General features: G+C 52.2%; 1 protein-coding gene across 4 annotated transcripts; it reads right to left on the bottom strand.

Annotated features, from left to right (window-relative positions):
* Nucleotides 1–1,751: 1,751 nt before the first annotated feature.
* Mmp11 (matrix metallopeptidase 11) lies at nucleotides 1,752–10,997 on the bottom strand. 4 transcript variants are annotated; one of them, XM_034524807.2, is made up of 9 exons: nucleotides 10,820–10,994; nucleotides 6,825–7,054; nucleotides 5,807–5,950; nucleotides 5,586–5,719; nucleotides 5,219–5,460; nucleotides 4,885–5,137; nucleotides 3,900–4,157; nucleotides 2,467–2,623; nucleotides 1,752–1,994 (listed from the first exon to the last, which is right to left on the bottom strand). In XM_034524807.2, exons 1-8 carry the CDS (start codon nucleotides 10,937–10,939, stop codon nucleotides 2,490–2,492), a joined length of 1,515 nt encoding a protein of 504 aa, XP_034380698.1. In that variant the 5' UTR covers nucleotides 10,940–10,994; the 3' UTR covers nucleotides 1,752–1,994; nucleotides 2,467–2,489. The 4 variants fall into 4 exon arrangements, 3 of the variants coding, with proteins under 3 accessions (XP_034380698.1, XP_034380697.1, XP_034380699.1); XM_034524806.2 differs by having other exon boundaries at nucleotides 1,763–2,623; XM_034524808.2 differs by having other exon boundaries at nucleotides 1,764–2,623; nucleotides 4,885–5,101; nucleotides 10,820–10,992.
* Nucleotides 10,998–12,343: the final 1,346 nt, after the last annotated feature.

Below are 12,343 nucleotides of genomic sequence, written 5' to 3' on the forward strand. Positions count from 1 at the left end.
CACTCCGCCCTGGGATAAAGGAAAAAAAAAAAAAAATGAGCCGTTAAACGGGGAGAAGAACCGCTCTATCTGGAAGCCCGAGGGAGGTTGGGTGGGCATGGCGACCCCAGGCTAGCGCCTTGGAGCAGCTAGCTATCCGCTGCAGGCCAACAGCTGTTCCCGAGGCAGTAGGAATGGGAAGAATGACAATACTGGATGGAGGTTGGTACTATTCAAAGATCTAGGTGATGTGCCAGATGAACGGGAAGAAGCACTTGCATTCTTCCTTACCTCTGCAAGCTTGTTGCCCACCAGCCCAGCCCTGTTCTGTGCCTCTGTCTGCCTTGGGACATAACAGCCCCGAGGGAAAACAGTGCTTCTGGAAAGTGTCCAAGCAGTCCACCCCCTGTTGAACAGAGTCGTGACTCCAAAATGTTTAAGTAATGTTTATTGTAGAACTATTACAAGAGCTTAAGTTATAGCCTAGCCTAGGTAGCTATTCAACAGTAGAGGAATGGATAAAGAAAATGTAGTCTAGGCTGGGTGTGGTGGTGCAGGCTTTTAGCGATAGCACTGGGGAGGCAGAGACAGGAGGATTTCTGTGAGTTATTGGCAAACCCGGTCTACATAGTGAGTTCCAGGCAGCCGGGGGTATGTAGAGAAACTGTCTCAGAAAAATAAATAAATAAGTAAATAAGTTAAAAAGTGTGAAATGTGTGTACACGGTAGAATTTTTTTTTCAGCCACAAAAACGAAATTAAATTGTTTTCAGGAAGATGGATGCACCTGGGGCAATTGTACTAAACAAACCAAGACAGTCTCAGAAAGACAAATATGTTTTCACTCACTTGTGCTTTCTAGGTTTCACATAAATGCATAAAATATGTATTATGCAGAACATGAAAGTAAAAGTGACATTATGTACGGGAACAACAACGGGACTAACAGGAGGGGGAGGAGAAGTAGGGGAGGTGGGGGCAGGGGGGATGGCCAAAATATAAATACTTCTATGAAATTGGAAAAACAAACAGTGGCCAGCTTCATAAGAGTCAGTCTAGGGCTGGAGAGACAGCTCAGCGGTTAAGAGCACCAACTGCTCTTTCAGAGGTCCTGAGTTCAATTCCCAGCAACCACTTGTAATGGTGGCTCACAACCATCTGTAATGGGGTCCAAAGCTCTCTTCTGATGTGTCTGAAAACAGCTACAATGTACTCATATACATAAAATAAATACATGCTTAATTTAAAAAAAAAAAAAAGGGGGGGGGTCGGTCTAGTGAGAGTGCAGGTGTGCCTGGGATCATGAAGGAGATTTAGAAGAACTAGGAAGGGCTATGGTACCCAGAGGGTTAAGGGCCAGGCATGGTGGTGGTTCATACTTTTAATCCCAGAACTCCAGAATCATAAGCAGGCAGACCTCTGTGAGTTCCAGGACAGTTAGGGATGTAAAATGAGACCATGCCCCCCCCCCCCCCCCCAAGTAGTTAGGCATGATCCAATAAAATGCCTACTGCTTTGGAGGATGGCTTAAAGGGACATATGAGGAGACAGGCAGCCAGTTAAAAAGCCACTGTGGGTATACCTCTATTGTTCAGGAATGGAACAGGAGAAACTCTAAACATTTGACCCTAGCCCCAGGGAAACAGTCTTGTCTTGGGCAGATGAAGGCTTTATCCCTAACTCCCAAATCTTGACTGCAAGTTGCAAAGAGAAACCAGGCAGGCACTTAGAAAACACTCATGTTTAATGACAGTCAGTCTCGGCTTTTTTTTTTTTTTTTTTTTTTTTTTTTTTTTTTTTTTTTTTTTTTTAAGGATTTACACACTGTATACACATTTACATGGCTTTGGAGGGTACCTGTGCTAGGAAGAGAGCCCCCAGGAAGAAATGGCCTGGGGCAAGGCTGTGAGGTATGTAGGGCCTCTGAGGTTCAGTGTCTCTGGGAGGAAGCAGCTGCCTCCCTGGCTGGCTGTGTACCTTCTGGCCTGAGTTCCAGGAAACACTGGTCTGAATCACCTGCCAGAATATATCAGTCCACTATCTCTCCAGAGCTGACTTACCAGGAAAGCTACTGGCCCAGATGCTTAGCTCTGGCAGCATGGTACCCTGGATATCTCATTACCAACAGGAACCTCACTACAGGAATCGAATGAAGACACTGTGGCTCCTGAATTCCTGTGGGGATTCTTCTTTGGGGGACAGAGATGGAGACCTTGGGCAGCCAGGTTGACTGTGGATTATTGGTAGCTGAAATATTGTTGGCCTAAGACCTCCCTTATTTTTAAGTAATGCCAAAACCTTTGCCCAGTCTGAGACAATTGTTGGCGGTGATCATGACCAGCATGACCCTCCCTGCAAACAGTGGCTGTACGCCAACCCACTCCCCTGAGGAGACATAGGCCCTGTCTGACCCATGCCTGAAGCCCAGAGCCACAAATATGGCTGTAGGTCTCTTGAATGATTTAAGTGCCCTGGCAGAGGTCAGTACCTCTGAATGCATCCAAGGTGTTGTCAGCGGAAAGTATTGGCAGGCTCTGCACAGTCAAAGAAGTCAGGACCCAAGGGGCGAGGAAAACCCTCTAGGACCTTCACCTTCACAGGGTCAAACTTCCAGTAGAGATGGCCACGAAGGAAGTAGGCATAGCCTGAGGAAAGAAGGAAGTCAGTCAGTAGATACTAAGCTCTGCACAAGCCTGTCAGGCTGGGCCGAGGGTCAGACACCATGCGATCCTTGGTCACTAGTAAATTCTTTGGAATCTGCCAAGCTAGGCATGGTAGCTTCGGTCTGTACTTCCTGTACTCAGAAAGTAGAGGCAAGAGGGAAAGAAGTTCAAGGGCATCCTTGGCTACATACTAAATTTGAAGCTAGCCTGGACTACAAGAGGCCCTGCCTTCAAAATAAGTAAATAAATAAATAAATAAATAAATAAATAAATAAAAAAGTTGCAGACTCCAGAGCTGGCTTACTGCCGCCTCCTTTCCTTCCAGGGAACCTTTTTGTCTGTCCCTAGGGTCTGGTCCAGTAGGTACTGGGAACCTCAGTTTAATTCCTACCTTTCAGGAAAGCAAATACTGGTCCAGTTACCAAGCGTCCTCTTACTTCCACACCACAGAAGGCAATACCAGAGAGATAGAGCTTGAAGCTACTCAGCAGTGCTCCAGTGAGGCCCAGGGTTGCGGCGCACAGAAGCAGAAGAAAGTAAGCAACAGAGTTCTCTGCACTTAGGACTAAGCCTAGTGCTTCAGTAGGAGCAAGGAGTAACAGGAACAATACCATCGTTCATCTGGTATGTTTAGTGACCTCTTTGCCTGTTCCTCTGTCTGCCCCTCTGACACTATGGTAGTAAGAGCTGTTATGGTAAGGCATGGTGGTCAATCCCAGGCAGATTACTATGAGTTCAAGCCCAGCTTGGTCTACAAGGCAAGTCCCAGGTTAGCCGGCCCAGGATATGTAGGAAGACCATGCCTCAAACAAAAAGCTGTTGTGACATCGGAAGGCTGTTCCGAGACCTACTTGAGACACATAGGGAGTGTGGTACCCTGCCTGAAGCATTATCTACCCTTGGTAAGCATTGGCTGTGGCCAAGGGATCTGGGCAAGTCCCTGTACCTCTCTGGCCTTCCATTTCTTTTTTTTGTTTTGTTTTGTTTTTTTGTTTTGTTTTTTTTTGTTTTTCAAGACAGGGTTTCTCTGTGTAGCCCTGGCTGTCCTGGAACTCACTCTGTAGACCAGGCTGGCCTCGAACTCCATTTCTTTTTTAACATGGGACATAACACCGAGATTGGCCAGCAGGAGAGAAGATAGCAGCTCTAGACAAAGGATCAGTGATGTTGAGCTGGGCCTTATGAAGTTGGAGGTTGGGGGGAGGCAGGATGACAGCCACTCACTTCCCTCCAGCTACCTTACCTACCCTCAACTCACCTTCAGCATCCTGGAAAGCAGCGTCGATCTCAGAAGGCACCCCTCGCCAGTCAGTGGCACGTCGGGGCACGGGATTGTCCACTCGTTGGGTTCTGGGGTGGAAACGCCAATAGTCTCCACTTCGGAAGAAGTAGATCTTGTTCTTCTCAGGACCCCAGACCAAGGCGGCATGGACTGGGGACCCCTGCAGGCCCAGTTTGGAGAGTGGCGCCGGGCCTAGGACTGGCTTCTCACCGTCATACACCCAGTACTGAGCACCTGCCAGAGAGGAGATGCTGCCAGGAGCTGCCAAACCACCACTGCCATCCCCAGTCACTGTGGATTGTTTGTTTGTTTTTGTTTTTTTGTCTGCAGAACATTGCTGGCCAATAGTGCTTTCTCGGCGGCCCTAGCCCAGAGGGATGTTAGAACTAGCTGGGGTGAGCTGGGTTCTGGAGGAAAGATAAGCTTGGGTTCAATAAGCCCAAATTGAGGTTATTCTGGTCGACAGAGACGTGCCCACTGCAGATGTTTGCTGACCACCCCGGGGTCCCAGCCCCTGTAACCCAGGTCCCTTGGCTGCCTTGGAATGCACATACAGGGTCCCCATGCCTCACCTGAGTTTATGAAGTCCTGCCACCTGGAACGTTCTAGGTTGTCATCTCTGCCAGATGAGAGTTGAAATCACAGGCTCCAGGGTCACTATGCCTAGATCAGTTTCCTGCTCTGCTCTTTCCAAGTTTCACTCCTTAAGTGAGTCGTTCCGCCTCCGAGCACTAAGTCTTCCTCTCTAAACCCCGCCCCGCACAGTAGCGCGCAGCCGCAGTGTGCAAGATCTTCAGTGCTATTCTGATCCCAAGAGCTGCCACCTGAGACTCTCAGCTGTGCCCAAAGAGTGAGCCCCACTCTCTCTTGGCGCTAAGTCCTCAGGGCACTGTCTCCCTACTCACTGTGTCCCTGAGTCCTCTTGTCACTATTCCTGGCTGACTTCTAATCGGCCACACACCTTGGAAGAACCAAATCTGGCCGTAGGCATCCTCAAAAGCTGCATCCACGGGGCTGGGCAGTCCTTGCCAGTGCCGAGAGGCCAGAGCAGGATACCCGGGCTGCAGTCGCCCACTGCGCAACCTCCACACAAAGCCTGCCTTGAAGAAGAAGAGCTCGCCTCGGATGGTGGAAACAGCATCAAAGGAAGTCTCACAGACATCTGGGGGGGTTTCTGGCTGCAGTGGGAGAGAGGAGCCAGAACAGAGCACATTCTGGAGCCATAAGACCAGCAGGGCTGCAGAGGGAACAGGGGTGGGGTCTCACCTCTGTCTTCCCACCCTCTTCCTTCTTACCTCCAGCAGTGCAATCTCATTGGTATCTGTCCCAGCCTGGGAGCTCAAGGTTGGGGTGGGGGATGTGGGAGTCAGCTGGGGCCGGCCATAGAGGTGCTGGATGCCCCTTCGGTCATCTGGGCTAAGGCTCAGAGGGTAGCGGAAGGTGTAGAAAGGGGACATAAGAGCCTTAGCTGCTGTGGTGTGTTGCAGCCCCAGAACGTGGCCAAATTCATGAGCTGCCACTTGCAGTAGGTCTGTGCCTGGAAGGGGGAGGGGGTGAGTTAGCAAACGCCACCGCTTGCGACTAGTAGCCTAATTAATCTCTAGACCCCAGTTTAAGTGCTCCTTAGTTGCCTCATCTGGAAGATGGGTTTACAGCACATACCCTGGTTGTCCCCAATCGTCCAAGTTTCGTCATAGTCAAAGTGTACATCCCCTTCTCGGTGGGTCTTAGGGAAGAAGGCATGGGCCAGGATGCCCCCAGGCCCATCAAATGGCAAGTTGTCCCCATGCCAGTACCTGGGGGCAGGGGTGGGGGAAGAACACAGTTAAAGGCTGCTGACAATGGGATATACTCCCAGAAAGGTCCCAGGCCACGGGCTTCACCTGGCGAAGTCAATCATGATGTCAGCGCGTCCCTCGTGCACCTCGGTGAAAGTGAGTGGGGTCACCTCACTCCATACCTGGAGGGCCTCTGCCACCGTCTGCCGTACCTGCTCCCTTACAAGTTGCCATGGGAACCGGAGGATCCTGGGGGGAGGTGGAGGGGCCTGGGCATGGGGCAAGGAGGCCCCTGAGGACTGAGGAGTCAGGCCTCCCCTGGAGCTGAGTGTGGTGACTCATGCTCTTCTTCCTAGCTCTGGGAAAGCTGAGGCAGGAGGATGTCTGTGAATTTGAGACCATCTTTTTACTACTCCCCTCAAGAAAGAAGTGTTGCCTCTGGATGATCAGTGAGAGTGTGTACTCAGGGCTGGGGCCAGGCGTGTCCTGGGCCTCAGGTTTAGGAAGCTGTGTCTGGGTGTGTGGGTTCACCTTTGTATGGGGTTGGGTCTGTTTAGATAAATACACTGAGTGAGAAGGATACAAGGCCAGGGGTCCCAAGATCTTACAGTACAACTCACTGTGAGGAACTTGTTCAAAGATTGTGCACCCCTAACTCAGCTCCAACGTCATGTGACCCTACCCCACTGTCTCTCAGGCTAAGTCTCAGCTTCTTCACCACCTGCTGAAGGGCCCCCTATAGCACTAGCAAGGAGTCCACCATTACTCGTGTACACCTACAAAAGATCCAAGTTGTTATGGCAGACTTGAGCAGACTACCAGGACTGTGGCTTTGTCCTATCCACTACAGGGCCCCAGGCCTAGGTCTTATAGGTCTCTATTAAAGCCTGTGTGAAATCTTCCCCCAGGCATGACCTGAGGCTCTTTTTGGATACAAGAGAATATAATCTGTATATGTGTCTAGGCCAAGGTTCCAGGTTATTGGATCATAAATGGCTTGGGGGGTGGGGGAGAGAGGGTCAGTGGGCATGCAGGTCTGTGTGCAGTGCAAGTGGGGTCTTGAGCATCTCAGGATGGTGTAAGGATAACATACAGTCCTGCTCCCCAGCCTTCTGGTCCCTACCTATAAGTGAGATCTGTCTTCTCCCAGCGCCCTCCTGACAGGACAAAGCGCTTCTGTCGGTTCCGGGCATTCAGTCCCTCAGGCGGGTCGGGCACACCACATCGTAGAGGTCTGGCACTACCAACGGGATTAGAGACCCAATGGGAGGCGGGGACAGATGTCAAGCTATTAGGCAGAGCTGCATGCAGGAGCTGAGGCCCTCTCTTCACAGGGTGGTGACGGTGACTCTCCTAGGCAAGGGGGAAAAAAAAAGATGCAAGAATCAAGTCAGACTTCAGATCTCCAGGGCCTAAGGTTTGAGATCCTTAACCCAGCCCCACTGGATTGCAGGGCAAATGGAGGAGCTGAAATATACGCTGGCACAAAGCTGGATCCATCAGCCTGAGGTTGATTTTCTGACCTCTGATTTTTCTGACCCTGTTCCAAGGCATTCTGCTTTCTTCTCCTCCTGCCCTGCTACAGGACCCTGAGCTCCCGTGGATCTGGCTAAGGTGGTCTAGCTGGGAGCTCACTGAGACCAGGGGAATGTGACCTTATGAAGCCCTGACAGCATTCTCCACATATACCCAGGAAGCTTCTGGGCATGCTCTCCCACCATGGAGGGGCAGCATGAAGCCTGCAGTATGGTTCTTGTCTTCCTTACCTCCCAAATGGGGATGAGACTCCAAGTGTTTCTATGAGAATCCAAAATGATGGGTGTTGAGCATTTACCACGGGCCTGGGGCACCGAGTAACTAAGGTTCCTTTTATGGTGTTCGTTGGGGGGTAATTAAATCCAGGGCACACTACACTTGTACCCTACTACTGAGAGGCACCCCAACTGTCTGAGGCCCCAGTTCTAGTAGACACACCCTGCTCGGTCTCTGACTTCCTCCCCCTTTAATGCAGGGAGGGTAGGGACAACCAGTTCCCACCCTGTCAATGTCTCGGGACCACCGATGGCATTCTTCCTCTATTCTCCGGAGAAGTGATTCCAAGCCTCCTTTTGGGGGAAAGTTACAAAGCACCGGTTGCCTCCCAGGTAATTTGCACAGGTAATCACTGAAATTCTACCTGAGGAACCCCCCCCCCCAAGTGTCACAATGAAGATGTAGACCAGGTTCTATATGACCAGCCACAGGGCCTGTCCAACCTGGCCAGCAAGAGAGACAGATTCCTCTTCCCAGCTCTATCAGGGGGAGTCAGTGACCCTCTCAAAGAATGGCAAAGTGCTGTCATCCCCCAAAGCCCTAAAGTCCAGCCCATCTGCTTGGCCCCTCTTCTCTGCCACCCAGTAAAACCGGTAGAGCAGCCATGAGAGGGGGAAAGGTAATGGATGTGAATAACCCTTCCCATCCCCATCGAGGTCCCTTCAACATCCGTCCCCACCCCATGAGGCATTGAGGTCATGGCCAGCATCTCTGAGCTTCTGAAAGCTGAGTTCTATTCCATGGTGACCCAGAAAAGTCACTGTCTTCGTTGAGCTTCTCCATCTGTCAGATGTCAATGGTGAGAGAAGAAGGGGCTGAGAGGGTTCCCTGTAAACCCTGCAGCAGCCGGGACCCAGAGCAGCTCCTTCCCAGACTCTATCCGCTTAGGCCCTATACTCCCTCCCACACTTGGAAATCCCCTCTTCCCAAGTTCTTAGTCCTCCCGGGACTACTAGGATTTAATGAGCTAGGCTGGTGTGCTCAGAGAACCCCTGGTCTCATCTATAGACGGTGAGAGTTTGAGGAACAGTCCTTATTCTAAGTTTATCCTAAATCCCCAACATCCCAGAGCACAAATCAGAGTCCAGAGAGGTTAAAGACTTCCCCCTGGGATCACACAGCAAGCGAGACAAGAGCTGGGCTTGGCCCTGGGGCTTACCGACTCTCCACAGAACTTACCCGCTCCCCAGCGTGGGCTTGGCTCATTTCCAAGACACATATTCTTAAGCAGCACTTAGGTTTCTACTGCATTCCCTCTTCCTCAGCTAGCAGCCTTCCTTTGGCCTGTCCCCATGGAGGGACCTGACTCACTCTGCCCCACCCACCCTCTGGCCTGGCAGTGCCAATCCACAACCTCAGACACACTCGAGGGACTCTTGGCTGACCCAGTCTCCTGGCTTATCTCAGACCCTCAAGGTCAGTCCTAGGAGTGACTCCCAACCCAGACCCTGGGAGGAACCTAGTGGAAGGTAGTTAAGAAAGCCCCGCCCCTCCCCAAGCCGGGCAGTGGTGGCGCCGCCTTTAATCCTAGCACTTGGGAGGCAGAGACAGTGGATTTCTGAGTTCGAGGCCAGCTACAGAGTGAGTTCCAGGACAGCCAGGGCTATACAGAAAAATCCTGCCTCGAAAAACAAACAAACAAAAAAAAAAACAAAAGAAAGAAAGAAAGAAAGAAAGAAAGAAAGAAAGAAAGAAAGAAGAAAAAAGAAAGGGCCTCCGGACTGGGAAGACCAGGCTGCTGGTGTCCCTTCCAGAACCCCAATTTGCTTCTGGTCTAATGCAAATGAAACGGGTCAGTAGAGGTAGCCGTAAGAGGCAGCAGAGAAGTCAACTGGTATAACTGTACAATCAACTGGTACACAGACCACCCTTGTGCTTCTGCCTAACCCCTTCCCACCCATCCCTGCTAGCTCCAGAAGGGAGAGCAGCTTCCCTGGCTGCTAGCTTGTAAAGCTTTCACAAGCTGGGGGATGGGATGAATAAATATTTACCGAGCTCTTTTGGCCCCGCTTGATGGCAGTCTAGGGATAAAAGCTATTAGAGGCGACCGACCCCTCTCTTCGCATCGCATCCTCAGCTCAGATCCCACCCCAGGCTTGCCCCCAAGCCCCGTACAAGCAAGCATCAGAGTGGTTTGCCTCGTCTTATCCTAAATGCCCAACAGGAGGTACCGATGCTCTTTCCTGCTTTGTCCCCTTATTAAGAAGTCAGGGGAAGTGCAATTCCCGAATGCTTGAGTTCCATCAATGGCTTATGTGGTGGTGATGGGAGGGGGAGGAGATTAACGGCTGTGCTACAAGTTCTAGGGCAGGGAACTCCAGACTTTGCTTGAGGAGGTCCTGATACCCACTCCCCTTTCCAAACCCTTTTGTTTCCTGTGTGCGGCAAAACTGGCAGACCAGTATAGATGGACTGAGGGACCAGTCCTGGGACACCTGCCTATCATACGTCCCTCCCATCATTCCTTGAGCTGGCTGGCTCCCTCCGCTGGCTACTGAGAGCAGGGTACCCAGTGGTCAGGGTAGATCTGTAGTGGTCCCTGCTCCAGCTCAGCTTACTCACTACTCTGAGAGTTGCCTGAGAGACCAGGTTGGAAGAAGGATGCGGCCATCGGGACACACAGGCTGGGAGCCCCTCAGTCCCTCTTCTCCACCTTTGCCTCTTTGCACCCCCTTTCCTTTCGCTCCCTCTTTGTGCTTTTGTTCCCCGAAAGTCTCCAGCACGGAGTTTCGGTGCCCTCTTCGATTCTGAGTGCCTCCCGATGCTCGAACACACAGTCTCTCTCAGGTGCATTTTCTGTCGGGCTCCCAAGTATCCCAGACTTGCCTCCAGCAGGTCGAGGCACCTCTCTCGACTTGGGCCCCCATTTTCTCCTTCCTTTATTCTCCATCCACCATACACACCCTTGCAGGGGTGCTCACTGGAACCACACACCCGGAGGCTGCCCCTTTTTGCTCCCCCTCCCCCAGACTTGCTTTACTTCATTCCTGTGATGAACAAGGGGCCCTGGCATCGACTCCCTCTGCTACCTCTATCAACACACACACTCCAGCATCCCTCGCTGGGGCTGGAGAAGCCGGTCCCCCAAACTGAGTCCAGCGCAGAGTCGCGCCTCACCAGCCGCACACGCGCTCCACTTGCACATCGCCAGCGATGGGAAGCTCATTAGCACACTCAGAGAGACCCAGAAGGCATTTCGGGGACCGACTGCACTAGGGTAGACAGGGCACTCGGTGGGGCAAGCTCATCCAGTGGGCCCAGCCCGCGTGCCCAGCCCTCCCTCGGGGAGGAGTGGCGGGCACTCACCGGTGGCCTGGCCCGGGCCATCAGCGGCGACGGCAGGAGCAGCAGCAACAGGAGCAGCAGAGGCAGCGGGAGCAGGAGGGCGCGCGAAATCGCGCGGAGGAGACTGGCGGCCCGTGCCATCCGCCCCGGGGCTGCTGGGCCTGCTGGGCCAGGCCGGGCCACCGCCCCTTATAGCATTCGCCCCGCCCCCGCCGGCGCCGGGACCGCACCCCCCCCACCGCCCCGCCCTCCCCTGCCTTTTGTTCTAAACTCAACCGGCCAGCAACAGCAGTCTGGGTTAGGGAGGAGTGCCCGGAGGGGCTGGATCCCTTAGAACGAGTGAGAGCCCGGGAGAGCTCAATTCTGCTCTCCAAGCTCACTTCAGAAGTCTCATCCTCTGCCAGGTCTCCATGGTGGCTTGACTTCTTTTAGCCTGTGGCAGGTGGTCAAATCATAATAGTTCCCGCAAGGAGCGGGCTATTGAAACGTGACCTCGGGGGAAACTGAGGCATATAGCGGAAGTTGGCCAGCCTCACACCTTAAGACAAAACAGAGACGGGTCTGGAAAGACGGATCAGTGGTTAGGAGCACTTGTTGCTCCTGCAGAGAAACCCAACTCCTGTTCCTAGCACCCACATGGTGGCTATCCTAGGATCTGATGCCTTCTTCCTACCGCCACTGACACTTGGCAGACCAGAGAGAGTCAGCGAGGCTCTTGGAGGGAGGGACCAGATTTTTCTGTACTAGCAGACATATGGGTCAGATAGCTGGGAAGAGAGGGACAGGGATGTTTGAGTTGGACATTGGAACCTCAGGTTGTTCCCTGGCCAGGGGGCACACTGGCCAACAGGCTTTTCCTGACCGGTCAGGCTCAGCCATCTGAGACACGGACAGAATCAGAGCTGAGAGGGAGGAAGGTCCACGTGCTGAAAACAGTTCAATGACTCTAATCTCTGCAGGGGGTGTCCAACTGTGCAGTGCACCCTCGTGGATGACCACGGCTTTACAAGCCACTGAAGGCCTCTTTCACCAGGCCTTCAGCTCTGGATTCTGGTGGGCCAACAGGGTCCTGAGCTGCTGCAAGGTCGGGGGCAGAGAGCGGTGAGTTTTACGTGGCCATCAGCAATCTTAAAAAAAAAAAAAAAAAAAAAAGTCTTACCTTTTATTTATTTTTTTTTAACTTATTTTATTTTATTTATTTATTTTTGGTTTTTCGAGACAGGGTTTCTCCATATAGCCCTGGCTGTCCTGCGACTCACTCTGTAGACCAGGCTAGCCTCGAACTGCCACCACGGCCACCACCAGCAAGTCTTAGCTTTTAAAGGCTGCCATTTCTTCCCGTTGTCCCTCCTCCCTCCCCTCCCTCCCCACGCCTCTTTTCTTTCTTTCATGACAGAGTCTCCTATGAATATATGTGTAACCCAGGCATGCCTCCAGCTCAAGACTCCTGTCTTAGGCTATCTGACTGGTAGGATTACAGGCATGTATCATCGTATCTAGAATGTCAAGCTCTGGTTCAGACTCTTCTCAGCAATGTTGGTCAAG

Source organism: Arvicanthis niloticus, chromosome 20 (genome assembly GCF_011762505.2).
Source record: "Arvicanthis niloticus isolate mArvNil1 chromosome 20, mArvNil1.pat.X, whole genome shotgun sequence".
NCBI lineage: Eukaryota > Metazoa > Chordata > Mammalia > Rodentia > Muridae > Arvicanthis > Arvicanthis niloticus.